We start from the raw sequence: 24022 nt of genomic DNA, 5'->3' as shown, positions 1-24022 counted from the left end.
TTGTGTAAATGTTGCGATTACAGTGTAGTTTTGGAAGGACACGTCCCCGGGCTCTCCTCTGGCCAGTGAGCCACATTAAGGTACATATCGATTATTGGGACTCAGTGCGCGATGTTACAGCGCAAGCGAACCGAAAGAAAGCTGTTTTGACAAATGCGTTTCCACTGGAAGCTGAATGCAAGCGACAGAAAGCGAATTGATTTATTTAAATTCCCATCTAAAGGATCGATCGGCCAAGCCCATAATCTCCTATTCACCTTGTATTTGAAGGTAGACATATTATGACTTGGATGCAGGAATTTTTCTTTTGATTAGAGAATTTTTTTATCATCCAAAGAAGCCGCGGGTAGCCCGATTCTCATTGGCCCGCCATATCACGTGCCGATATCACGTGCATCGGGAGGAAAAAGGGGGTTCTTTTGGTGTAAATCTGGACTCTAATTCCGTAATATATCACCGTACCTCGTAAAACCGACACTGAAACGTCCCGGCCTACAAATCACCAGCCAAATTATGAGTTCATTGTATTATGCGAATGCTTTATTTTCGAAATATACAGCTGGAACTTCTGTTTTTCCATCGGGGGTTTTTTCGGAACCAACTTCTTGCGCCTTTGCCTCAAACTCCCAGCGGTCGGGCTATGGCTCTGGGTCGGCTTCTTACGCAGCCACTGTACCGGGTTTGTACAGCACAGCTAACAGCCTGCACCACCAGTCCCCGACCATGTACACGTCTCCTTATGGCCTCAACGCGAACTCCTTTAACATGCACTGTTCTTCATTTGATCATAACCTCTCCTCACTGATGTGTGGCGCAGGGGACTCCTGCAAGCAGAGTTGCAGCAAGTCGGAGCAAAGAGAGACAGACCCCCAGTCCGAGAACTTCCGGATCTATCCTTGGATGAAGAGCTCAGGTATGTGAAAAGTCACATAAAATGCGTTCTCTTAGAGGGACCGTCAATTGCTTTATTGCATTAGGATGTCGTGTTCATTTGTGACGTTCACGAAACAGGGGTATAAAATGCAATGCACTCACACCCAGAATCAATCAAATCGCTGACTATAATATATATTATTAGCTCCATGTGACAAATTGCCAAATCTATCTGAAAATAAAACCTCAAATAAGGATCTGCACTTTATGTTGTGGGACAACTCAGTCCGACACGTCAAAAAAAAACCGTTCCCTTACATTTTCGCCAACTCTTAATTCCATCAAAAGCAATATTGTATCCGAAGGATCCCATGAGATCTAAATCGCCCTCTTTTTCTGTTCATTCCTATTAATTGCAAGTCCTCTGCTACTCAAAGATCCCCTCTGTCTTTAGAAGTTGCGGTACGCTTTTTGTATTATGGAAGCGGCTGCAAAGGGAGGGAGGTTTGGTGGTGGAGAGAACTGGGGTGGGTTGGGGGAATTGCTTGTGTTGATTGAAGCGGAATAGATCAAGGATGGTAAGAAGATGACAAATGGAGGCTACAAAAAGTGCAAAAACTAGCATTAAAAATTTATCAGGATATTTCTGTTCAATGGGAATTACTTAAATGTACAGCCTACCGTTGTGTTGGCCCAGTCAAACCAATGCGGCAGTTTGTGGTTATGCAATACATACGATACGGCAGCGGTAATGGTGTGAAAGAGGGGTGGTTTGGGGCAGGGGAAGAGGAGGGAGCTCCGTTCTCCTATTTAAACAGTTATCTTCCACCAAACAAGCGAGAGGCTTTTTCCAGTGCCTATTCCGCACTGGTCTCCTTTTCTTCCGAATGTTTGGTGAAGTGCAAAGTTCGGGAATCTTTGCCGAGTTTGGAGATTGGTGCTTTCTTGCAGGACCATTCAGACAAAATGTACCACTGTATTGTGCTTTAAAACAAATAACAGTATCCATTTCATAACTACCTGTCAATTTTAAGTTACATAATATTAATTCACCATATGCAGAGTGCGGTAAGGATGTAGGACAATGATCATCCATCAATAGATTATAGCTGTTAAGCTGATACATGCTTCCTTGTTTTAAATAATTGTTGAATAAAAAAATTAAAGTCAACATGCTTCTGAGTTTCATAACATGACAGTTGTCTCAGACCTGTAAGTGCCGTGTAAACAGTTTAAATACTTCCCTATATAGAGTCATCGCCGTCTACTTTATAAAGCATTATTACAAACTTTACATTGATTGTAATCAGTTAGTTTCCGACAGTAATTTATTGTATCTGTCACGGAGAATATTCGGGACACTACGCTGAAATTAGTGGCAGAAGTAGAGTACAGGAAATAGCAATGCCGACTGTTTAGCTAGAATGCTGTTCCTGCATTGTTGGTAATTTCATTTTCTTCCTCACTGTTTCGCCGTTTGTTTCGATTCCGCTCCTTGATCATGGTGCAGCTTCAGACAGGAAGAGGGGACGTCAGACTTACACTCGGTATCAGACCCTGGAGCTGGAAAAGGAGTTTCACTTCAACCGCTACCTCACTAGACGGAGACGCATCGAGATCGCACACGCTCTCTGCCTGACTGAAAGGCAAATCAAAATCTGGTTTCAGAACAGGAGGATGAAATGGAAGAAGGAAAGTAAAGCGACCAGTCCACCTGATGCAGGCGACGAAAAGCAAGAAGAATGAAAACAAAAACTTTTAAAAACTCAACACGAGGGATAAAATTAAAAGACTTTTTTAAACAAGTGGAACGATTTGTTCCTCATTTCTTAACACTGAAACAGAATACTACCTAAATCTGTAACAGTTTTACTTGTAGTTTGTTTTGTACAGATTAGAGGGGAATAACCCAAATCTATATTGTACAAGTACAGTATATATAGATCTGTGCGTTAGCTTTTTTGATGTGATGAATTGTCGTTATTGTAATTAGCATTGTTTTATCTGGTGTATTTAAAGGAAAACAATGTCAGTGACTTTATATTTGTTACTGTATTGATGTAATTTCTTGTCATTAAGAATAGTTTCCAAAAGGAGTCTTGTGTAGTCACAACCTGTGTACAGATGATTGTGTTCGTATAAACTCCTGTTACAGTTAAATATATAAAATGGTGTTCTGGTGGAAGTATTGAGTGTAACTCAACTGTACATTTTTTTGATATTTAAATATGGACCATTACGTTTGCTCAGTTGAGATTTCGCGCTTTAGCTATGAAGGATGTAAACTGTTCTGTGAAATAAAACTAGAATGTTTTTCGTTATTGGTTTTCTCTGTCAAAGTCGATATTTTCTGCCACAAAATACACACAAACCAGAAGGAATCATAATCTAATTCTCAACGAAACAACACAATTTCGAGTCTGGGTTTATGAATAAAGACCAATTCGGTCAAAGGAAGATTTTCTGTCCGGCATACTCCGAGTTTTGCGCTCCAGTCTGTGCGTCTCCAATCCTTAAAATCTAGATTTCCCTGATTCAACATTACGCGCAACAATGGCAACGGGACGTTTTCATGGAATATAAACCCTCCTCTGGCTAAATAAAGCTATAACACCGTATCAAGAGAACTTAGCTGGTTTCGGCGTGGGGAAAGAAGGCAAAACATTTCACCAAATTTGGAATTATTCTTATACCACGAATTAACAATTATATTGTAAGTTAAATACCCTTTGCGTATCTAAGTGTTTCTCACCAATGAAGTTTTTTGTCGGAAAGAAGGGTAAATATTCTTCTAACACCCTTAGAAAACAAAATGGAACAGTTAGTGTAATTTTGATTCATTCACGAGTGTAATTGTTATATATCAATTCACTACTTCTGCCATTTAAATATCTAATTTTTAAAGAAAAATTTACACGCATTGCGCCATACAGATAGTGGATGTAAGTCCAGCCATTTACGCAGAAGAGATTTACGTCTTTTTATACTCGCTCTTGTCCTCTTCATTTTATGGTGTACAGGACGAGGGAATCTTCCTGATTTGAGCAAGAAAGTCGCTATGCTACTGCAATAACGATCCAATTTTGACCCCCTAAAAAATAAAAACACGAATAATACGAATTAAAATTTAAGTTGGGGAAGGTAATTTGCGAACAGAGAAAATGGGCTTTCAAGGCAAACCCAGTTAAATTTCGTTTAACGGACCATTTTGTTTCCTTATGAGAAGCTAAGTTGCCATTTTAACACTGTAATTTTCTGTTGATTTCACCTCAAGTGCACGAACAAAGGAAAAAGTCAAAAAAAGACAATTTTCGCAAAAGCGTTTTTTTTCTAGTTCCTGCAGCCACTTATCTTTCTTTAGAAAGGCTGCGGCGAACATGGGAAGCAAACAGGGAACAAGGTCAATATAATGTGGAATAGAATAAAAGAGAATGTAACCCAGGCAAAGCAGTGCCATTATGTAAGAAAACATTTTAGAAAATATTCTTTTTACCATTTTTCATTGGCACACAACATGGCGGCGAGGGGGCCTGTTGTTGCTAGTCATGAAGAAATGCAATAAATTCCTTGTTGTTTTATGAAAATTTACAACTTTGTGATAGAACTTTATGAGTGGATCGGTCCTTCGATTGGCCGCTGCCGGTCATGTGGATAGCAACCGTGAACATGAACTTTTTATGATTTCCCATGTGAGTATATTGCAGTATTCTTTTGGCCACCGTACCTTGGGTCGGTCCTGTGTCCTCCTCGGGGCTTCTATCGGTTTTTTTTGAAACTTTGATAGTTACTATTGGAGGTGCAAACACATACATCGTTATATGCTCACACACACACACACACACATACACACGCACACACACACGCACACAAAGTAAACAAGACTTTTTTTGTAATCTACCACTTGTCTGTCGATTGGGAATTTCAGCAATGGATGGAGTGGCGCAAATCTCAGTGATGTGGATGATATCATTTTTCAAAGAGGCTCGAATTCCGATTTCCGTGTAAATGACTGATGCATAACCCAGCTAGTCTGCGGCCGCGGGTTAACCGACGGCTATCAGTTTGGGACAATATTGCTCGCGAAATAACAAATCGCGCTATTTCCAAATTGAGCGAGCGATGATCCAAGCAAAACCACAGATGCTGTTGCAAAGGTAAGATGAATATTGCATATATTCATTATTGGATTTTTCAACAATTGTAACAAATGACCGTGCAGAATTTCAGCGAATGGTGAGAAAATGGAGACTTGTTGACTTCAGTTAGAAAATATTTAGCTGCATTTTAATGACAATAAGTTCGTGCTCAGAGGCTTCAATTTGAATAATGTGAAAGTTATTTCCTTAATTTAACCGGAAGACCGCAAGTTTGGGAATTGATGGCAAGCGATTCTATTTCAGATCTCTGTTACATAGTTAGAAAACCTGGTATCCAGTGTCGCGGTGGCGTGTTGACAAGATTTTTAATTGTGGTCGAGCATGAGTTTTGCTAAGTAGTAAGGCTAAACGAGCTTCGGTGATTGTGAATCTTTTCTCGAGCGTCGCTCATTACGTGAACATTTTTTTAAAATCAAGAACAGCAATTAGGACGGGCAGTGTCACTAAGACTAACGCACTGACGTATTGCAGCTATGCTGTAATAATAATACTTCCCCCAATTGTGCTTCACGATTGTTAATAATTTGTTCTCAGTCAACTACTTGCTTCTGGAGTTACAAATTCAAACGTTTATGATGTGCGACGGCTTCTTTTTTCTGTTGGGGAGCATTAAGGTTTCAGCTTACACAGTTAATGGGTAACAGTCTGATGATATAATATAAGATGGCGTTTAGATGACCGTGGTTTAGAATGTTTAGCAACCAAGAGGCCCAGTAGTTCTGCATTGATATAATGTAAATCTATCACAGTTTTTGCTGGGGGCAGGGAAACAGGATTTGTTGCTCTCTGCTGCCACCCTGCGTTCCATTCCGCCGAGGAAATAGGGAGCAAAAGAGATGCACTCTGTTATCTGCAAATTTTGCAAACGATCTAAGCTGTGTGAATGAGTACCTATGTTGTATACATGCAATTTGTGTGTGTGTGCGCGCGCGCGCCTGTGTGCATGTGCATGTGGTGGGGGGGGGGGCGATTGCGGGTAATATACATGTTTATAAACAACTGAATAAATTAGCAGTGGTTATCATTATTGGTGTCTAGGAAGTTACAAATTTGCTTTCGCTTTACTTCTGTGACTCAATGCAATAATTGTACTAACTAGAATGAAACTGTATGCTTGTGGTTTTATTGTTTTTGGTTGCTCCCTTTAAAAAAGGAAACCATGAAACTAGTATACGCAAAAGATGCAGTTCACTGTAATCTTTACGTGGTGATTTGCCAGTGTGTAAATGCATTGTAATCGGCATAGTCTTTCCTCACAAACGTTTTACCTTAATAGCAGCCAATGGGTATTAAAGAGAACGGCTTTAGATGAAAGGTTATTGACTAAATCGAATTTTGTGTCAACGTTAATCCGCAGTTGAGATTTGTAAAACTCTCGTGTAAACAGATCTCTTTGGAATAAATTCTTGTCTCTATCGGCTTAGCAGCAAATTGTGAACAAGGCCCAAATTTGCTATACATCCCTGGACAGATAGCAACACTGCAAACCAGTCTTCTTATGTGCTAGACTCCTCCTTCGCTGCGTAAACACAGCGGTTGTAAACGAATTTCTGCCTTTAATGTCCCGGCTCATAAACAATAAACAAGAAACACAGTACTGCTACCAGCCCCTTTAATTTTACCTTCCCACACTTTCAAAGGGTATTTTATATTCCCTTCATGACAAAGAGATGTTGAAATTGACACGGAAAGTAAATAGTGACCTCGCTCACAGTAAAAGGCAACATAGCCGGGATGGAAGGAATACCGAAGACTTAAGCCGTAAAATGCTCGTTGAAACGAGCAAATGCCAAGTTTGCTTTTGAAAAAGTATCTCATCCAAAAAAAAGACTTACAATTCGATGAAAGCATTCACATCTTCAATAGCAGCTACGATAAAATTTGGAAACGCAACGTTGAATAATTGAGCTCCAGAACAAGTCTCAACATTGCAATATGTGTCCTGCCTACTTATTCTGAACTTAGTTTTGAATGCATTTGTTAATAAATGCAACAAAACTTACACTGCTTTTAAATCACCCTGATAACTTGCAACGATGAAGGCAATCAAATTTTACAGTATCAGTTATTTTAAGAATAAAACTGATGAAACCAAACCAACTTACAGTTACGTAGACATGTATACTTGGAGATTTTAGTGCCTGGAAGTGAAAATATAGAAGATTTGACATCAGATTGTGACTGGTTTAAAGCAGTTGTCTCCGAATATGAAAGTCATTTTTAAAGTTGCAGTGTATATGCAGACTCTTATCACTGTTCAAAGCTTTCATAAAAATTAGGACATTGATGACACTTCTTTAGAAATAAAACGCAAAGTAAATATCTTAGCTCGAGATGTGAGATGGAGCCATTAGGTCTGAATCTAGTAACGGCCATTTCTTCAAAGAATTTCATACAAGGAATTTGCCAGGTGGGAAAAAAAAGCTTTATCACCTCGTATTGAATTCTTCTTTCTCACCATATTCAACCCATCATGTTTCTTAGCAAGAAAACGACCTGCTTCTTAAAATGAAGTGGTCTTTAGCAATAAGGTTTTCTTTAATTTCTTACCACTCAGCTTATGATTCCTTGAAACAGATGTTTGAAACCAGGAAGTGGTGCCTTCCAGAGGAACTGCTAAAAATAAATCCTTAATGTCCAACATAAACTCTCTGACACTTGTAGCATTTCAGATTATACACGAAAAAAATTACGTCTACTTGAAATCTATTTGTGAGTTTTTGTCTAAAGTAAAAAAAAATCAAAACTAATTTTGTTTTAGACAGAAATCGTTTGGTAGACAGTCGGATGCAGCCTGTTCTGTGTCGTCATATTTTTAAAATGATGACATTTGCAAATAAATCTAGGAGACACGGATAAGAGAACTGAGATTTGAACAAATAAACGTTACGAGTATAAATATTACAACGCAACTATTTTATTTCAATAAGGCATGATGTAAGAGTACAGTAAAATATCACATACAGAAGACGGAACACCAACTTTCAATGATATCTGACGTGTGTGCACCAAACTAGTTATGTGAACGCTTGCAGGCTGTGCGTAGTCCTCAATATCGCCCAGTTATCTATTAAGCACTTAACGCAACTGACCTTCAGAAATATTCGTCCGCACTTGTTTAAATACATGGGATTAGTCTGTAAATGGTGCACTCAATCAGCTAAATAGAACATATTTACATATCCCCATACTTTCGTCAGACAAAATCCCGTCTTGTTGTCCTTGGTCGCAGCTACGGTCTCACTTTAAAAGGCGCAACTGTCTAACATTTGGGGTTTTAACTCTTTTCAAACCATTTTCTGTACGCTCTGAGTTTGTCTTTATGGCAGTTTTACACGAAATTACCCTTCACATACTTTTTTTTTCCGGAAACTTTGAAAGAGTACAACTATAGTTGTACATTCATCGTGGCGCTTGTTTTGTGACCTACTCCGCTGGTGCCTTTTCAGGGATTTGATTTAGTTGTCTTTTCATTTTGGAAAGTTTCTTCCGTTCGGTTTGTGGTTTCAATTAAAGATTAAAAGTTTGTATTGAGATCCCCTGTTCGTGCCTCAAAATTAAACCGCATTCGCCGAATCACATTCTTATACAGAGTGAACTGCAACAGAAGCACAACAAACAGCCATCAGGAATTCTGGAGTTGCATAATATACAAGCCACCGAGAAATTTTTATACATCCATCGAAATATGCGAACGAAATCGTGTGGCAACTAACGCTCAGAGTTGGAAATATTAATGGAAACATCTTGAATGCAGCTTGAATTATACAGCCACAATCCAAGACAGACCATTAAGAAGCATAAAACCGCGCTCCGATTTAAAGGGAGAAAGCAATAAAAATGAGTTAATAAGTGTTTAGTGAATTATCTGAATACAAGGACAATGGACGACGTTGTATTTTGCTTGTTTGTTTAGTTTGAATGGCGAAGTTATTTCGCTGTCTTATCAGTGCACAGATGCGTTAATTTAAACATTCTTGCACATTTTATTCATTTCAGTACACAATGAATCTAAAGATTATGCGTGTTTATGTCTCTCTCTCTATGTTTGGGATTTTTTCCCATCACATGTGCCGGTTTCTGCTAGCCTCTCTGATTCATGGATAAGTCCCTCATGGGTACTATTTTCCTATCAAACAGTATTGCCATTGGTCAGTCGATGATCAGATGGTTATATTTCCTGCTGTCCTTTCTGGCACTTGGCCATCCCGAATCAAACCCATCTCGCTAACTGCTAATAGCACAGGCACTTGGACTAATACACAACAAATCATAACAGAGCACAGCCAACAAATGAGTTCGTATTTTGTGAACTCCACTTTCCCGTCCACTTTTGCTAGTGGACAAGAGTCCTTCCTTGGGCAGATTCCGCTATATTCATCCAGTTACGACCCTTTAAGACATTACTCCGCCACATATGGGGCTACAAGCATGCAGGATAAAAGCTACCCGTCACCCTCCTACTACCAACAAGCCAACGGAGCGTATGCGTGCAATCGGACACCCTGTGATTATGGTGCCCCCAGTTTTTACCGGGAAAAAGACCCTTCATGCGGCGCTTCCTCCACCAGCTCCAAATATCACTCAATGGAAGATGCAACACATTTTAACGCGGAACAGCGCAAATTCGAGTGTGCACAAAACAGAATTTTATATGGAGAGGTGGATGATCAGAAGAGTTCGCTCCCAGTGTACCCTTGGATGCAAAGAATGAACTCCAGTGGTGGTAAGTTTGCCCTTTGTACTTTTTTCCCTTACATATTTGAAGAGAAACAAACTTTAACGCATGTTGATTTTGAACTTAGCAAGAAAGTGATTAGCATTTTTAGCCCTTTAACTAATTTCTTGGAAAGTAGAATTAAACGTTTAATGATTTCAAAAGACTTTAATACAGTTCACATGAAATTGTGAACTGCTGCAAATTTTAAGACACCGAATAAATTATTAAAGCACAACGTCTGATATAGAAGAATGTGCATATAAAATGTAACGCTGACCTTAAATATGAAGAATGATCAGTTGTTTTCCTTATATTGAAGATTTTACTGCACAGTCAATGGGCCCACCGGTTCTAAAGCCCTAATCGAACGGAGTGTAAGCATGCCTAGAGTAGAGATCGTTATTTAGTGCTTCAAAATCGAAAGTGCTCATCAAACAGTTTATTTTGAAACTTATAGTTTAACATATAACGTCCTGTATAATCAACGTAGTCCATTTGTTATTTAAATGCTTCAGTACTATTTCAACAGACATGCAATAACCGACTGCTTTGTTTTATCTCCCCTCTCTGTCTGTCTCGCTATCTGCCCATCTTCCTTTACTTGTCCTCTGAAGCCTCAGCTTTTAACCCAAACGGACGGCGCGGGCGGCAAACCTACACTAGATATCAAACTCTAGAGCTGGAAAAGGAATTCCACTTTAACCGCTACTTGACCAGAAGACGCCGGATAGAGATTGCACACGCACTTTGCCTCACAGAACGCCAGATCAAAATTTGGTTTCAGAACAGGCGAATGAAATGGAAAAAAGAGAACAAATTGCTGGGCTCCTCGCAATTAAGCGGAGAAGAAACAGAAGAAAAATCGACAGAGTGAAAATAACAAGATACAGAAAAGGAAGAGAACGCTGTGCAGTTCTTTAATTGAAAATAAAAAAAAATCGAAGTTTACAATTTGTTTGCTGTTGCGCACCAGTGGAGTTGTATATTTCTGTATTTGTTGTGAGATTTATTATAAAGTTATGCATTCCTATGGTTTAGCCAAGCAGGCAATGTTTCACATTGGTGTCAATAGTTTTAAAACATTAGCATTCCATTAATTCTGTATCTCAATTGAGCTGTTGCAATATTGTGATTTTTTGACGTTCGTCTCAGCTCTCTAGTTTAAAGATAGTGTATGTTTTTGTGCACTGTGAACAACTATTTTTGATTTATTTTATGTATGCGTGCGTGTGTGGAAATGAGTGTGCGTGCGTGAGTAAATTACACAATGAGGTTTTAATATTGTATTTTGGTTTGTTTTCGTAACGGAGAGAGGAAAATAAAAGCAAACGTCTTAAGAATTGAGTAAGAGGTTATTTTTTTATTTGCGTTTCTTTTAAAATTAATGTGATTGTAGCATGCGTCATATATTTCAAAGGCCGAGCGTCCTTATCTGGAATGACAATAAAAGTTTTTTTTCCTAAAAATGTGTGTTTTTCGATTTAAGAATCCTGATGTGCATGGAAACCAGTGATAATCTGTCAGGGAGACGTGGAATAAACTCTACATTCTCCATTTCGCTACTCACAGCTTATTTTAGTCTAGATTGTAATATATCACAAAACAAAAACTGACAGACCTCATTGAATGTCTGATAATTGATTTATCTCTATGATTTCCCTCAAATTCAAAATACATTCCAGTAATCTGTTTACTGCCCGCTTCTTAAAAACAGGGTAGGTTAGAAAAGCATTACTGGATAATGATAGACTCTTTTTTTGAAATTTGCAACCATTTAATTACTGAGAGAAAGCGAAGGACATTGCGGTATTTAACAACTGTTTTCCTGGTTCCAATTATTACATTCTCTGTTGCACAATCAAGAAAACTCGTCCTGTCATGCTAAATGCACTCTCCAGTCATGGTACAATCCTATTAAAGCACATTTGTGTAAAAACAGAAGGAGTTTGAGCACAAATATCTCGTGGCCAAAAAAGTCCCCGCAAAAAAAACCCAACTCATTCTTTGTATCGAATGATCCTTCATCATTCGAAATAAACACCAATGCGGACCAAAAATGCAGAAGTACACTCTGCTAATTGTTCACTGAGCCCTTCAGGAGCTGGGTTGTGTTGAAGAGCTAATGCGAATCCTGTAAAAGATCGTATAACGAGACTGGACAGATGCGTATACAAAACCCTCCGCAATGTGATTAAATAGTATTCATTTCGCTTTTTAATCAGAATAGTTACATAGGTCTTTTAACGCATTTTGATACCAAATAGGAGTGGTGTCACGAATTAGCTCAAACGTGTATTTTCTTAACTCCTTCAAAACATAGTAAAGAACCATGCTGTCCGCGCAGCCCAAACAGTGCACCAATGTGCAAATTTGAACTCTCTCAGAATTAGGCTTTTCCTTGCTTTGAAAGAGCCTGTGCAATTTGAAGATAAAGGGTTTTTCAAAAAGAAATCTAATGTGCTTTAGTCGCAATAATTATCACGTTTCAAAACGAACTTAGGTCCCGCAAACACATTGGAAGGATAGCATTTAGTAAATAATAATGCTTACATCGCAATACCAATCGTCGGTCGATGAATGCGTACATTTAACTAACTAGTCAAGGATGGAAAGTTAATTGTTTTTAAATGTATCTGGTCAAAAAAAACGAAATAAATTGCTCCACTCCAAGCATAGCTATAAAACGTGATTTCCAATTCAATTGCAAGATAATTGAATAACCGTTTTATATTTAACCTTTTTGAATGTTTATACAAATGCATTGTCAAATGTTGAATTCTTAGTGTGGCGAACTGCATTGGAACAATGCATTGTATTGATTTGAGGTGGGTAAATTTAAGATATAACTTTTTTGCTGTGTTATTATTAAAATAAGAATACCAATGTCAATACATAAGCAATGACCTTAATTTGTGTAGCGCAGACAAAGCCCAGTAGGTGGCGCAGTCTGCAAACCTGGCCATCATTTGGAACCTTGCATTCACATGGCGTAACGATTCTCGGATCGTCATTATTTGTAACCATAGAGCATGAATTACCCCTTGAGGTCATCAGTGAGAATTTACGACTGGTCAACAAAAGCACGTGATTCCGTCTCGCACCCCCCATATTTGGCCGCATACATAGAAGCGAACGAAGTACAGTCATTTCTATAATTCATTAATATATCATAAATCGTGCAGGACTGGGTTATAACGACTAACAACCACAAATCAACCCAAAAAAACCCAAATGAGCTCTTACTTTGTAAACTCATTCTCCGGTCGCTATCAAAATGGCCCGGATTATCAGTTACTTAATTATGGGACGAGCAGCTCCGAGAACGGACCATACAGGGATTCAGGCACCATGCATTCAGGCACTTACGGCTACAACTACAATGGTATGGACCTTAGCATCACCCGTTCAGCCTCATCTAACCACTTTGGAGTGGCTAATACAGAAAAGTCCAGAAGCTATCCTCCAGCTACAGAAACCAGGTTCAGACAAGCAGCGAGCTGCACCCTCTCATCTCCAGAACCCCTTCCTTGTTCCGGCAAAGACAGTCACGGAGTCAAGGGTTCCCCATCTGATCCGACTACCTCCTCTAGTTCAGCAAGTAATTTTACAGAAATGGACGAAGCCGGAGCATCCTCGGATGCCGAAGAGGGCACTCCAGCCAACAACAACAATCATCCCAGGGCACAGCAAGAACCAACACAAGCAACATCACCAGAACAGCAGCCACAAATATTTCCTTGGATGAGAAAGCTGCACATTGGCCATGGTACACTTTCATTTTCTGTTTATCACTCTAAATATTACTCTGTGGTCAAGTAATTCATGGCGTCCTATTGTGCAACCTGAGTGACACAAAATACGAACAATTTGTATTTCTCAGCTCTACAGAAACTAATAATTTTTCGGCAAATTTAAATTAACTCGTTAAACAGCAATTTTATAACGTGCATGCAAAATAATACGCAGTTCGACCAAAAAAAAGTAAATATGAAAATTTATGTTTGATGCAAATGGGTTGTAAATATTATATGATATTTATGATACTAGCGCATTGAAAGCTATGAATTTAACTGCACGATCAGCATAATAACAAAAAGAACTGTGCACTAACCCTGGACAATCAATGTTGTGTGACCCTTTTCTATGGATCTGCTCGGAATTTCAGACAATTCTTTTCAAAAGGCATGAGTGTGTACGTGTGTATAACAGTGCATGTCTGGTGCCTGTGAGTGTGTGTGTGTGTGTGTGTGTCTGTGTGTGTCTGTGTATGTATGTGTGTGTGCAGATAATTAGAAGCACAGCCGTCAAGACACAGGTTACATGCTCAGACAATGAAAAGGAAAATGATAATTAATAGCAATTCAAATTGGGACGATATACTTTCGTTTTGACATACGTGCCCGGAGAGGCCCAGGGAAGGGAATATTCCACTTCAAGGTATAAAATTGTATTTTTTAAAAAATGGTATTTTCAAAGGGGATGGATAATTCAGCATGGATAAAAAAAACTTCCTATATTTATTAGCAGATGGTATGGGTGGACCCGACGGGAAAAGAGCCAGGACTGCTTATACTCGTTTTCAAACGTTGGAGTTGGAAAAAGAGTTCCACTTCAACAGATATCTAACCCGACGGCGGAGAATAGAGATTGCCCATGCTCTATGTCTCTCAGAACGCCAGATCAAGATTTGGTTCCAGAACCGGAGGATGAAATGGAAAAAGGACAACAAGCTGAAAAGCATGAGCATGACGGCCGGAGCAAGCGCCTTTCAACCCTAACATATCAAACAGAAAAATAACAGACACCGTGCACCAGTACTGTACAGCGAGGCACCTTTTCCCCACGTGTTGTTAAATATTAAAGATGAATAAAACTTTTCTGTGGTATTGCTAACATGTTTTTCTTTTAACCTGTGTTGTTCTTTCGCTGTTAAATGCTTGTTACTATCTTACATATGTCTGTGTCAGTGAATTATTGGTGCTCTCTTAAAAAAGTAGCATGGTTTTTGTGGATTGTAAATGGTATAACTTATTTATAATTGACGCAAGTTGTACAATTTGATCTTCCTCTACCCCATCCTAGCCACCCAATGCGCTGAGTAAATTCGAAAATCCTTGCTGTTACTCTATCACCTCAAAAATATAACAACCTTCCTGTAGCTACTGTCCTTGATGCTGTCAGTGAATTTAAGCAAAGTATGTATGTCGAAATACCTTGTAGAATTCTAATCTTTGGTAATACATGTGGATAGATTCTGAAATCAGCGATGATTGTATACGATTATTTAGTGAGTTATAATGGTTGTAAATAATACAAAAAAGTTTATAATGTTGCCTATAGCTAGACTGTAATGGGCAGAGTGATGAATGGCATATTTTCTGTAGGAGAGAACGACGCTATGTTCATTTCCTACAGTATGTTGCCACCAAGCTTTTTGTATTTGTTTGTAGCTTAATTCAAAATAAAGTAAAAGTTTCTCATAACTACCCCTAATCTCTGCAGTGTAATATGTTCACTGTAAACAGACTGATATCTTATTACCTGGTGAAATGCGTTCTACTAATTCTGGTCAATATTTATTGTTAGTGTCTAGTACATTAAACATTATCAGCAGTGATATATTTCAGTATTGCTACGTGTTTGGTCGTAACTCCATACATAGTGCATTTTGTAAAGACATATAAACAGTGCATAGAAGGAACTTTCATAAGCGTCTATTGATTAGTTCTGGGTTTACCTTTCAAAAATTATTCTATGAGATATTATTAAAACGAAACCTTACCTGGCTGTTTTAGTTAACCATTCATGCTAAATCCTAAAGCACATCTAACTGCTACACGCGGCTTTGAGTTGCTCGTTTATGTTTAAAGGCGGTATTTATGTGATTTGCATTTTTGCATTTGGTGATTTCTGGACCTAACTAAACCCGCCAGCTTCTTCTTAAATACTTCAAAGGATGGCTTTCTGTTCACTTTTCTTGTGTATATTCGAAAAAAAAGTGTCTCGGACTTGATTTCTGCGCTGTGCCCCCAGAGATTTATACTGTAATAAGAGGTGTTGTTCCGAAGTTTGTCTAGATAACAAACTACACGCATTATTTTTGTAAATCTGGCTTCAGTTTTGTGCAACAGGTAACTCTTATGCAGTTTAAACTCAACTTACCAAAATAACGTCCAAGTGCTTATCGGTAGTTGATAAGTCACACAGGAAATGTTAGGGTCTATCCTGCAAAGTGCATGCTCCCCTTGTGAATACAACAAACTACGTATACAAGAAGTCGGTATGACATTGGGATGTCAAATGAATTGGGTATTTATCTCAAAGTTAGATCGTAAAAATCGCCCATACCACAGTCAGATACCCCTACTGGCTCTCAAAAGTCACGTGGGGTCGTTAAAGTTAGTTTTATGGTTCTGGGGAGTTGACAAGGTACAATATATTTCACATTCTGTATAATGTTGGTGACGCTGAACTTTATCTGACTGGGTTTGCAGACAGTAGCGTATAATGTGGCTAGTCTTCCAGAGGGATCGAACAGGGCTCCTTTACCAGACCCGTAGGCTCCAAAATCTTTCCTGACTACAGTTAAAAATCTGATGTCACTGTACTGCTCAAGGTAAGTTACGTCGAACTATACAACAGGACGCGTATGGTTGCCAGCAGGGCGCAAAGAATCTTTCAAAATAAGAAAAAATAAACTTGAAAAATGTCTAAGTTACAATAGTGCATATTTTAGACTCTTCAAATATACGTTTTACCTATCCTTTGTGCCCAAACTATAAAGAAACGTGAGCTATAGTGCTCGAGATTAATAGGCCTCTTTCCCGGCGACTGATTATTTTACCTAAATAGACTCAAATGCTCTTCGTGTTTTATCGAGTTGACATTGAACTGGATTAGATTTCCCATTTATAAGACACACTGTTGCGGTTTTTCTGGCAACCTTTCGTCTTGCTTTCTGCAAATTCATTGAGTGTTAGAGAATTCGTTTCCCCCTTCTACTTAATACAATAATAGCAAACTACTTTGATTTTTAGCGTGTGATTTGTTGATTTATAACTCGGAGCAAAGATTAAAATAAAAATGAATTTCAACTGTTTAACATTGAGCACGGGTGGGAGTAGGGATACTCAAACATGTTCCAGTGGCTAACGTTATGCAAACTTTACTGTCGTTAATAATCTAAGTAGCAAACATGGCTCCTCCTGGATGCTGTTTCTTCGTTTCTACCTTAACTTATTTTTATTTTTAAAATATTCAAAACGTTTTTGCAATTTCCTGGGGAAAAAATCATTCTGCAGGAAAACGGGCAGTCAACACTGTCCAGCGGAGATAAATTTCATATTTTGTTATCAATTTACATGCATGCTTTGAAGAGGAAATCGGCCCTTTTGAGGAAGGCCGTGTATAGTCAAGGACATCTTGATATTATTTTAAGCATTTCCTGGGACTATTAATTTTCCAAACCTTGACTCCCCCACTAACTGAATTTCGAAAGAATGGTCGTTAAATATCTTGTTAAATGAGGAATCAAACTGGTTGCCATTGTTTCAATGTTTAAATGAAGGCACATCCAAACATATATTTTCAATTATACCGTAAGACTTTGCAAAGATTAAATAAGACGTAATTCGCGATTCCACCGCAGCCATGTTATGGTGGAATCTAATCTCAAAATGACCCTGAATGATATTTTTTGATTCAATCATCACCCCGCCCGGGATCCCCCTCAACCTCACCTTCTCAATTTTGCACACTTGCTTTCGGTTTTTATTTTGTCTAGGTACTTCTACATTAATTACTTTAGAACTCATAATGTTTTCAAGGTCAGCAAAGGGGCGACAAAAAATGTTAATCTCTGCTAAAAAGTCCAATATGTATGTCTAAAAGCGGACAGTGGCGTGTTTTGCATCGCAATGGGCTAGCAAAACAACATACAAATATTAGGTGTGCCACGCTTTCCAAGTTCAGAATTCAGGCGTGAGACCCAATCACTAATTTTAAATTGTAGCGTTTAACTTTGTTTTTCACTGCTGTCAGTGTTGAATTATAGTCTTTTAACGTCTATAAATGCCATCGTTTTGAAATGTGACTCTTAAGTACAACTAATTGAACGTTTTGCAGACTTTTATACGAAAAGAAAATCCTTTGGGGATTCAGGTTGAAGTGAGAGACAAGGGAAAAGGTGCTATTTGTTAGGCTAAACTCATTCTTAACACAAGTATATATCCTTTGATCCTAGAAGTAAAGTATCACTAAAAAAAAGTATAGACTGGAAGTTTTATAATTTAGTTAGTATTTTATTTATATACTGCACTTACTGTTCGTTACAGTTCTTTAATATTGTTGCTGTGTGCTTTTATCAAGTAACATTGGAAACATATCTCTCTTACTGTAATGGGCTTCCTGACATGCTAATGTGATTGTCTACATATTTTGAGACTCATTGTAACGATTACTTGAACAGTCACAAACCAGTCTAAGGAGAAATGTAGATATATAAGACGAAAATTATACTTTGACATTTCCCATCAGTAAATGTCAAGTTTCTCACCCGTTGATAATCATTTGTTGTGACACAGTCCTCGAATCCGTCAAGTTTTTAATTCTGGCCGCTTCCGGTGTGCAGTGTGAGGGGTTAGGGAGGGAGCTTTTTAAATCATTGTTAGGAAAGATTTTTTTTCTCTCTCTCTCTCAGAATGGCGAAATGTTTCTGTCATTATTTTTATTGCCTTTCCGCGCTGATATCTGAGGAAATCCAGTGTGTAAACAGGAAAACACATCCCTGATGGAGGAAGTACATTGTGGTCTTCCGTTTCAATTCTCATTTTATTCAGAGTTTTCGGAGTAATTGAATGATTTTTCTTCAGTGTTCTGTAGTAAAATAAAAGACGGCAACAATTAATACTATTATTTTGTTTTCAATTCCTAAGTACACGAGAGAGCAATTCAAAGGAAACGGATCAATGTTTTGAGTTTGGAATGAGCCTGTCATTTGCAGAAAAATACTGATTTGCAATTTTTTCATCGTTTGTTCCCAGGAACAAAATAATCTGTCAATTGGCATCAAAGCTACAACCAACTTCTATTCTTTCTAACCTTGCTGGCTTCTATGCTTGGCCTTTCACTTATGCTCTTCAATCTGATGTAAAAGCAGGATCAGGAAATACGTTAGCTTAACAGTTTTTGACTAGAGTAAGAAAGAAACTGTCAGAACATAAATAAAAGCAGACAGTGGCAAGAATCTACGGGCTGTTGGTAGATACTAGTACATCATTAAAATGCACCAAACTTGACTAAGAATGATGGACCTGAATGTAAGAAAGTGGATATCGAATCGCACGATATATACAGAGATTAGAAGGCTGCCTGTTTTAGAAACGTGCTGCTGAGTTCCAATTGGGCCTAACGCTCTTAGGGAGGAAATTCATGTAAATATTTTATAACTAGCCGTAAAATCAAGTAACCATTCCGTTCATTTCCTTAAGGCTAACCAAAGGCCCTCCTTTGCAGTTTGTAAATCGAGGCAAGCACAAACGTTTGTAGTATGAATCAATAGTCGACTGTAACATTACTAATTTGGCTTCAGAGAAAGTTGGTGTCGTTCCTTGCCCCTTCTAACACAGATGTATTTGTTCCTGATACCATCACAAGCGAATTGTCTGTTCCATGGAAACGTTCGAGATCGATAACCATTCCTATCAGGCTAAGGGTATGATCTAAAGGTGATGCATTGTCTTTGTTAAGGTTTTTAAGTGGTATGCATCTGGTGCGCCTTATAGGCCCTGGATGGATAGGAGGACTAGGTTAAGGTTGTAATTTAGGGGAAACGGGAACAAAACGCAGTCACAGAACGCGCAACGGAGTCATAAATATGTCAGTTGATTATATCACCATATTAAACACCTAGTTGCAGCCATATGGATAAAAGCATTCATATCGCGTGCGTTATCGTTAACTCTTCCCCGTGGTTTCAACCGTCAGTAACTGGAATCACTTTAGGCCATAAACCAGCACCCTGTTCCAGAACGTGCGACCTAAACGAGGCCACCATACATATCATAGTCTAATTAAATGCTACACGGGCATAAGGTGAGATTTAAAATTACACAGCACTATTATTTTCGATGCATCTTCTTCACTTAATAAATTGTAAAATGAAATAAAAACTATAAGCCACGATATAATGGCTATCAGGCTACGTAATAATTTTTATACTCCAAGAAAGGCTTAAGTTTTCTGATGGTTCACAGGCCTTACAGATCTGTTAACCGCCATTGATTTAAACAAAAACGGGTTGATATCTGTTACTGCTGTGCAATTGAACCAGTTATTTTCACAACAGAAAAGCCAATTTGTTTAGCTTGAAAGAATAACATCAATATCCCAAACTGGTTGACCCAGTGTTCGCTTTTCAGCATTTACAATGTAATACTATAACTTAATTGAATTGAATTTGGTTTAAATTAATTTCGGATTGTATTTAAGATTCCGAAATTATTATGCAATCTAATGACAAACATAATAAAAACCCTTGTTAATGCTTCACTCCTTAAGGGATTGTTCTGATGACCTGCTTTCCTGTTTAAATTTACTCCGCTCTCATTTAATAAGACACGATTGCTAACAATCTAACGTCGCACGGAACGCACACAACTGACAAATTGACAATGGTTTCGAAAATAAAACTTCTGCTACGAACATCTTAGGATATTTTGCACAGAAAAATCAAACCAAAAGCAGAATTTCAAATAAATACGAACAAAATTAGGGAGTTATTTCGCACGTGTAACGTGTCAGATCCGCCACCAGAGCCCGCTTCAGACCAAGTTCATAGTCATTATGCCTCCTTTCTGCCACATCCCTCGCAATGCTTTCCGTTTCAGTTAATCTGGCAGGACAGAGTCGGAGGAGTCTGTTTGATATCTCCCCAAAATGTTCTACTTATGCACTATCAGAAGTTTCTAAGTGCTGTAGTCATTTGTCTCTTCAAAACTCACCCTTTCAGTTTGGACATTTTTCCTGACGAATAATGATACAAATTCATTCAAACAGTGGCGGTTTAAAAAAAATTCTTGAAGATTTCAAACCAACTTTGAAGGTATTCCAGTGTCTCAGTGAAATCTTTCCATTTCTAGATTATATGTCTTAATTGAAGCAGGACGAATCTTAATACAAAGTCGAGCCTCGTGGGGGATAATACAAAACTGTACAGCAATACTGTCTGAGGATTGCGGTGTTGAAACTGTTCATGGGGGCTTGTTAGTACAGCATTATAGCTAAGGGGTCAAAAAGTGGAGGGTCAAAAGTTTACGTCGTGCGTGACTTGGTGTTGTCTGCTTAGATAGACTCAGTTCGATGTCAATGGTAAAAGCGATGATCTTGGCTATCGGCACAGTTGAGAAAATGATACCGAGGTAAGATGTGGAAGTGGAAGTAGACTTCACAGATTGTCAACAATCTACAAAGTATGCAAACTAAAACGGGGGAGACAGAAGGAGACAGACAGTAAGAAAGGTGGGTTGGGGGTGGGGGAGGAATGGCTAACTATCCTGATCAGGATCTGTACAAAAACAGGGAGGATTAATTGATTTCTTTTATAGGACACTGTGCACAATAAATAGAAATCAGCAGATCGCCGACGGAAGTAACTGTGGTGTTGGTTAAAAGAGTCTTTGAAAACACAAATAGATGGGATAAATATTTCCCGCCAGATATAATCAGCTTTTAAAAATATTTAAGAGTCAAGTTGTATGAAAACGGGAACGGTTTATTTAAACTAGGTGATATGGCGGAAAAGGATGAAGAGTAAATGCCTGTTTTTCTATCTGGACAAGAGGCCATGAGATAAGTCGAGTTCCAGTTTGCATTGTACAATACGACAATGGCGCATAAAATAAAAGTTCATACATACATTCATCAGATTTTCAAACATAATATTGACATGAATAGGTGTAAGTAGGGAAGGCTGGGCAAGGGACTCAAAAATAAAGAGTGTTTTGGAATTAATTGACGTATTACTGTGCTTTCAAGTATCAGATTCGCAAATAAATCGCGAGAAATGGGAACGAAAAACTCCAAAATTATTTTCAAAATCTCAAAAAGGGACAGTTTAGCTTATTCCATTTTCTGAGCATTAATTTGAGCGGATTCCTCCAGTTATCAATTTATAGATTCTTAGAATATAAGTTTATCTCTCAGCGCCCATTCAGGCAGTTTGCAGGCAAGTGATTTTATTAGATATTGCAAAAGCGAGAAGGAAAAAATCTAACATCTATTTCAAATTACCCGGATGTCAGTCTCATTTAATTACCATTAATACGCATTTACTGCTTGCTCAAGCTAAAGCATAACTTTTAAAAAGTTACCACAAAAATCTGCAAAACATGGCCCCTAGTCCGATCATTTAAGCACAATAAGCCATTTAAATCTGTCTAGAGGGAGCACGATTAGGGTTGTTCTGCGCCCAGAACTCATTTTAAATCTGTTTGCACTATTTTTGTTCTGCAATAAATCTGTTTAAAGTAAATATACAAGCTCTTAAATTTTGAATGTTTGAATGAGCAATTTGTATGGCACATACTAAAAGTATTTTCAAACACACAAATATAGACACTGAGGGAAAGTTAGGGGCTGACTCTTCAAGTCACTACTTTTTACCTTCTTTGGGATGCACATCGAATCAAGTCCTTTTGAATAGTTTAGTATCTCAACTTAAACGTGAAATCAATGTGCATATTGCGTACATTTTCTTATTTTAACAAAGGCAGAGACATACAGTTATCCCTTTCAATTATCACAATTGAAATTAACACTAATCGAATTCAAAAGATTTTTTTTTGCCCTGGTAAGATTATGTTATTATTTCACATAGCTTGCTTAAATTTTTATAAACATAAAATCACTTTGCGTCATTACAACGTTTCCCATGTCCTCTGATCGTAATGTAGGGATTAAATATTTTACTTTATACCACGATGGAAAGTAAATGCAAGCACTCTTTTTTTGCATATTAAATGTTCTGCCTCGGTTTAAATTGGGCGGCGAATCAAGCAAATCTTCGGAACTGGTGAAATCACACCTTATCCTATCCCTAACCCTTTGTTATTTTCCCCCAAGAAATTGATTATTCGTGCATTTTAGGTATTTTGTCTAAAACGAATTCATTTTGTTCTGTAAAATCAGCATTTCCAATCAGAGCGGCTTCTATAGCGGGTGTGCCGGAGGGGGGTAGAGGCGTGGTGGAAGAAATCGGCAACGCAATTTTATGATATTTATATCATTTAGTGGCACCTAGGACTGTGTTATAATGTGTATCGTATCACTTAAACACTATAACATTTCGTAAGTTGGTTGCTAGAATCATGCAGTTTCCCCAAACTTGACTGAAACATTCACTCGAAAACAACATCCATCAAACCTTCGCATTAAATTGAAATTCCTGCTTGATGTGCGAAATAACATGTTGAAATTGGAAAATATTTGAACCATTTTCTTATTTATGTCTGAATACCACACTAGGGTTGCCAAATAAAAATTTAGAGTAGTGTTAGAGTGTATATTTAATAGTGCATTGACATGTTTCACCAATCTGCAAAATGATAGAGAATTTATCAGGAGAAAATGGAGAAGAAAATGAAATATAGTTTAAGCAAGTTTGAATATACGTTGATCGAGAAATTTGCTGACATTTGCCTGGAGGGGGTTGTGTGGAGTGAGGGTATTCTCTTTAGTTTTAATTAGAAAATCCTCTGACGTGTTAAAACAATCGTTTTCAACAGATTAAATTAATTTGCTGTTACACACACATGCACACATATATAAAATGTGTTGGGACTTGCTTTATCTCTTGATGTTATTCTCTGTCTAAGCCAATGTAATAATAAATGAAATATGCAACTGCGAAAAAGATAACATTTTATATTAATGCAACTAAGCATGCACAAGAAAACAGATCAATTAATTACTTTTGTTATTCAAATTGGATCTGCGTGCGTATCTGGCAATGGAAGACTAGAGCTGTGACTTCTATAATAAATATTTGATGCTAATGGAATCACAGAACATGCAATGCTTGAGAGAATTTCCAGAGCCTTAATGCTATTTTGGGTAAACTCCTGCCTTGCTATGTTTCTCAAACGTAATGACCTGAGCAAAATTCAATATGACTGAGAGACCTATCCATACTATAGAACTTGTAGAGGGGGAGAGTCCAAGAACGGGGTGAAACTCAGGTCAAAGCGTCTAACAAATATTAAAATGTACTCGGACG

At 38.0% G+C, this 24022-nt stretch overlaps 4 protein-coding genes and 2 long non-coding RNA genes across 13 annotated transcripts in view; 4 read left to right on the top strand and 2 right to left on the bottom strand.

Annotated features, from left to right (window-relative positions):
- The first annotated feature begins 92 nt into the window (after positions 1 to 92).
- On the top strand, positions 93 to 3194 carry hoxb7a (homeobox B7a). Its single transcript, XM_048560552.1, has 2 exons — positions 93 to 913; positions 2384 to 3194. The coding sequence occupies exons 1-2, from the start codon at positions 514 to 516 to the stop codon at positions 2617 to 2619; spliced, it is 636 nt and encodes a 211-aa protein (XP_048416509.1). The 5' UTR covers positions 93 to 513; the 3' UTR covers positions 2620 to 3194.
- LOC125466256 (uncharacterized) lies at positions 306 to 5242 on the bottom strand. Of its 4 annotated transcripts, none has more exons than XR_007250417.2 (4): positions 4772 to 5242; positions 3805 to 3964; positions 3626 to 3672; positions 306 to 2512 (listed from the first exon to the last, which is right to left on the bottom strand). It is a non-coding gene; the product is annotated as an uncharacterized LOC125466256 (long non-coding RNA). The 4 variants fall into 4 exon arrangements; XR_007250416.2 differs by having other exon boundaries at positions 4598 to 5239; XR_009442847.1 differs by lacking the exon at positions 4772 to 5242 and adding an exon at positions 4367 to 4561 and having other exon boundaries at positions 3600 to 3672.
- The window catches only part of hoxb3a (homeobox B3a), a 46320-nt gene continuing 26866 nt past the window's right edge, over positions 4569 to 24022 (top strand). For 3 of the 4 annotated variants that reach the window (XM_048560527.1, XM_048560529.1, XM_048560531.1), the window contains exon 1: positions 16222 to 16366. The gene's annotated coding sequence lies outside the window, so the exon portion shown is untranslated. Of the gene's footprint in view, positions 5028 to 16221; positions 16367 to 24022 lie in introns of those variants that run through there. The other variant, XM_048560528.2, reaches the window with a different exon arrangement.
- Positions 5034 to 11184, top strand: hoxb6a (homeobox B6a). Its single transcript, XM_048560543.2, has 2 exons — positions 5034 to 9756; positions 10365 to 11184. The coding sequence occupies exons 1-2, from the start codon at positions 9198 to 9200 to the stop codon at positions 10622 to 10624; spliced, it is 819 nt and encodes a 272-aa protein (XP_048416500.1). The 5' UTR covers positions 5034 to 9197; the 3' UTR covers positions 10625 to 11184.
- On the bottom strand, positions 7928 to 16021 carry LOC125466258 (uncharacterized). Its single transcript, XR_007250418.2, has 3 exons — positions 15913 to 16021; positions 10028 to 10134; positions 7928 to 8628 (listed from the first exon to the last, which is right to left on the bottom strand). It is a non-coding gene; the product is annotated as an uncharacterized LOC125466258 (long non-coding RNA).
- On the top strand, positions 12764 to 15234 carry hoxb5a (homeobox B5a). 2 transcript variants are annotated; one of them, XM_048560546.1, is made up of 2 exons: positions 12764 to 13516; positions 14278 to 15234. In XM_048560546.1, the coding sequence occupies exons 1-2, from the start codon at positions 12982 to 12984 to the stop codon at positions 14526 to 14528; spliced, it is 786 nt and encodes a 261-aa protein (XP_048416503.1). In that variant the 5' UTR covers positions 12764 to 12981; the 3' UTR covers positions 14529 to 15234. The 2 variants fall into 2 exon arrangements, with proteins under 2 accessions (XP_048416503.1, XP_048416501.1); XM_048560544.1 differs by having other exon boundaries at positions 14275 to 15234.

The sequence above is a fragment of the Stegostoma tigrinum genome, chromosome 31, assembly GCF_030684315.1.
Source record: "Stegostoma tigrinum isolate sSteTig4 chromosome 31, sSteTig4.hap1, whole genome shotgun sequence".
NCBI lineage: Eukaryota > Metazoa > Chordata > Chondrichthyes > Orectolobiformes > Stegostomatidae > Stegostoma > Stegostoma tigrinum.
The sequence above is the reverse complement of the archived record's forward strand: the minus strand, read 5'-3'. Positions and strand labels throughout refer to the sequence as shown.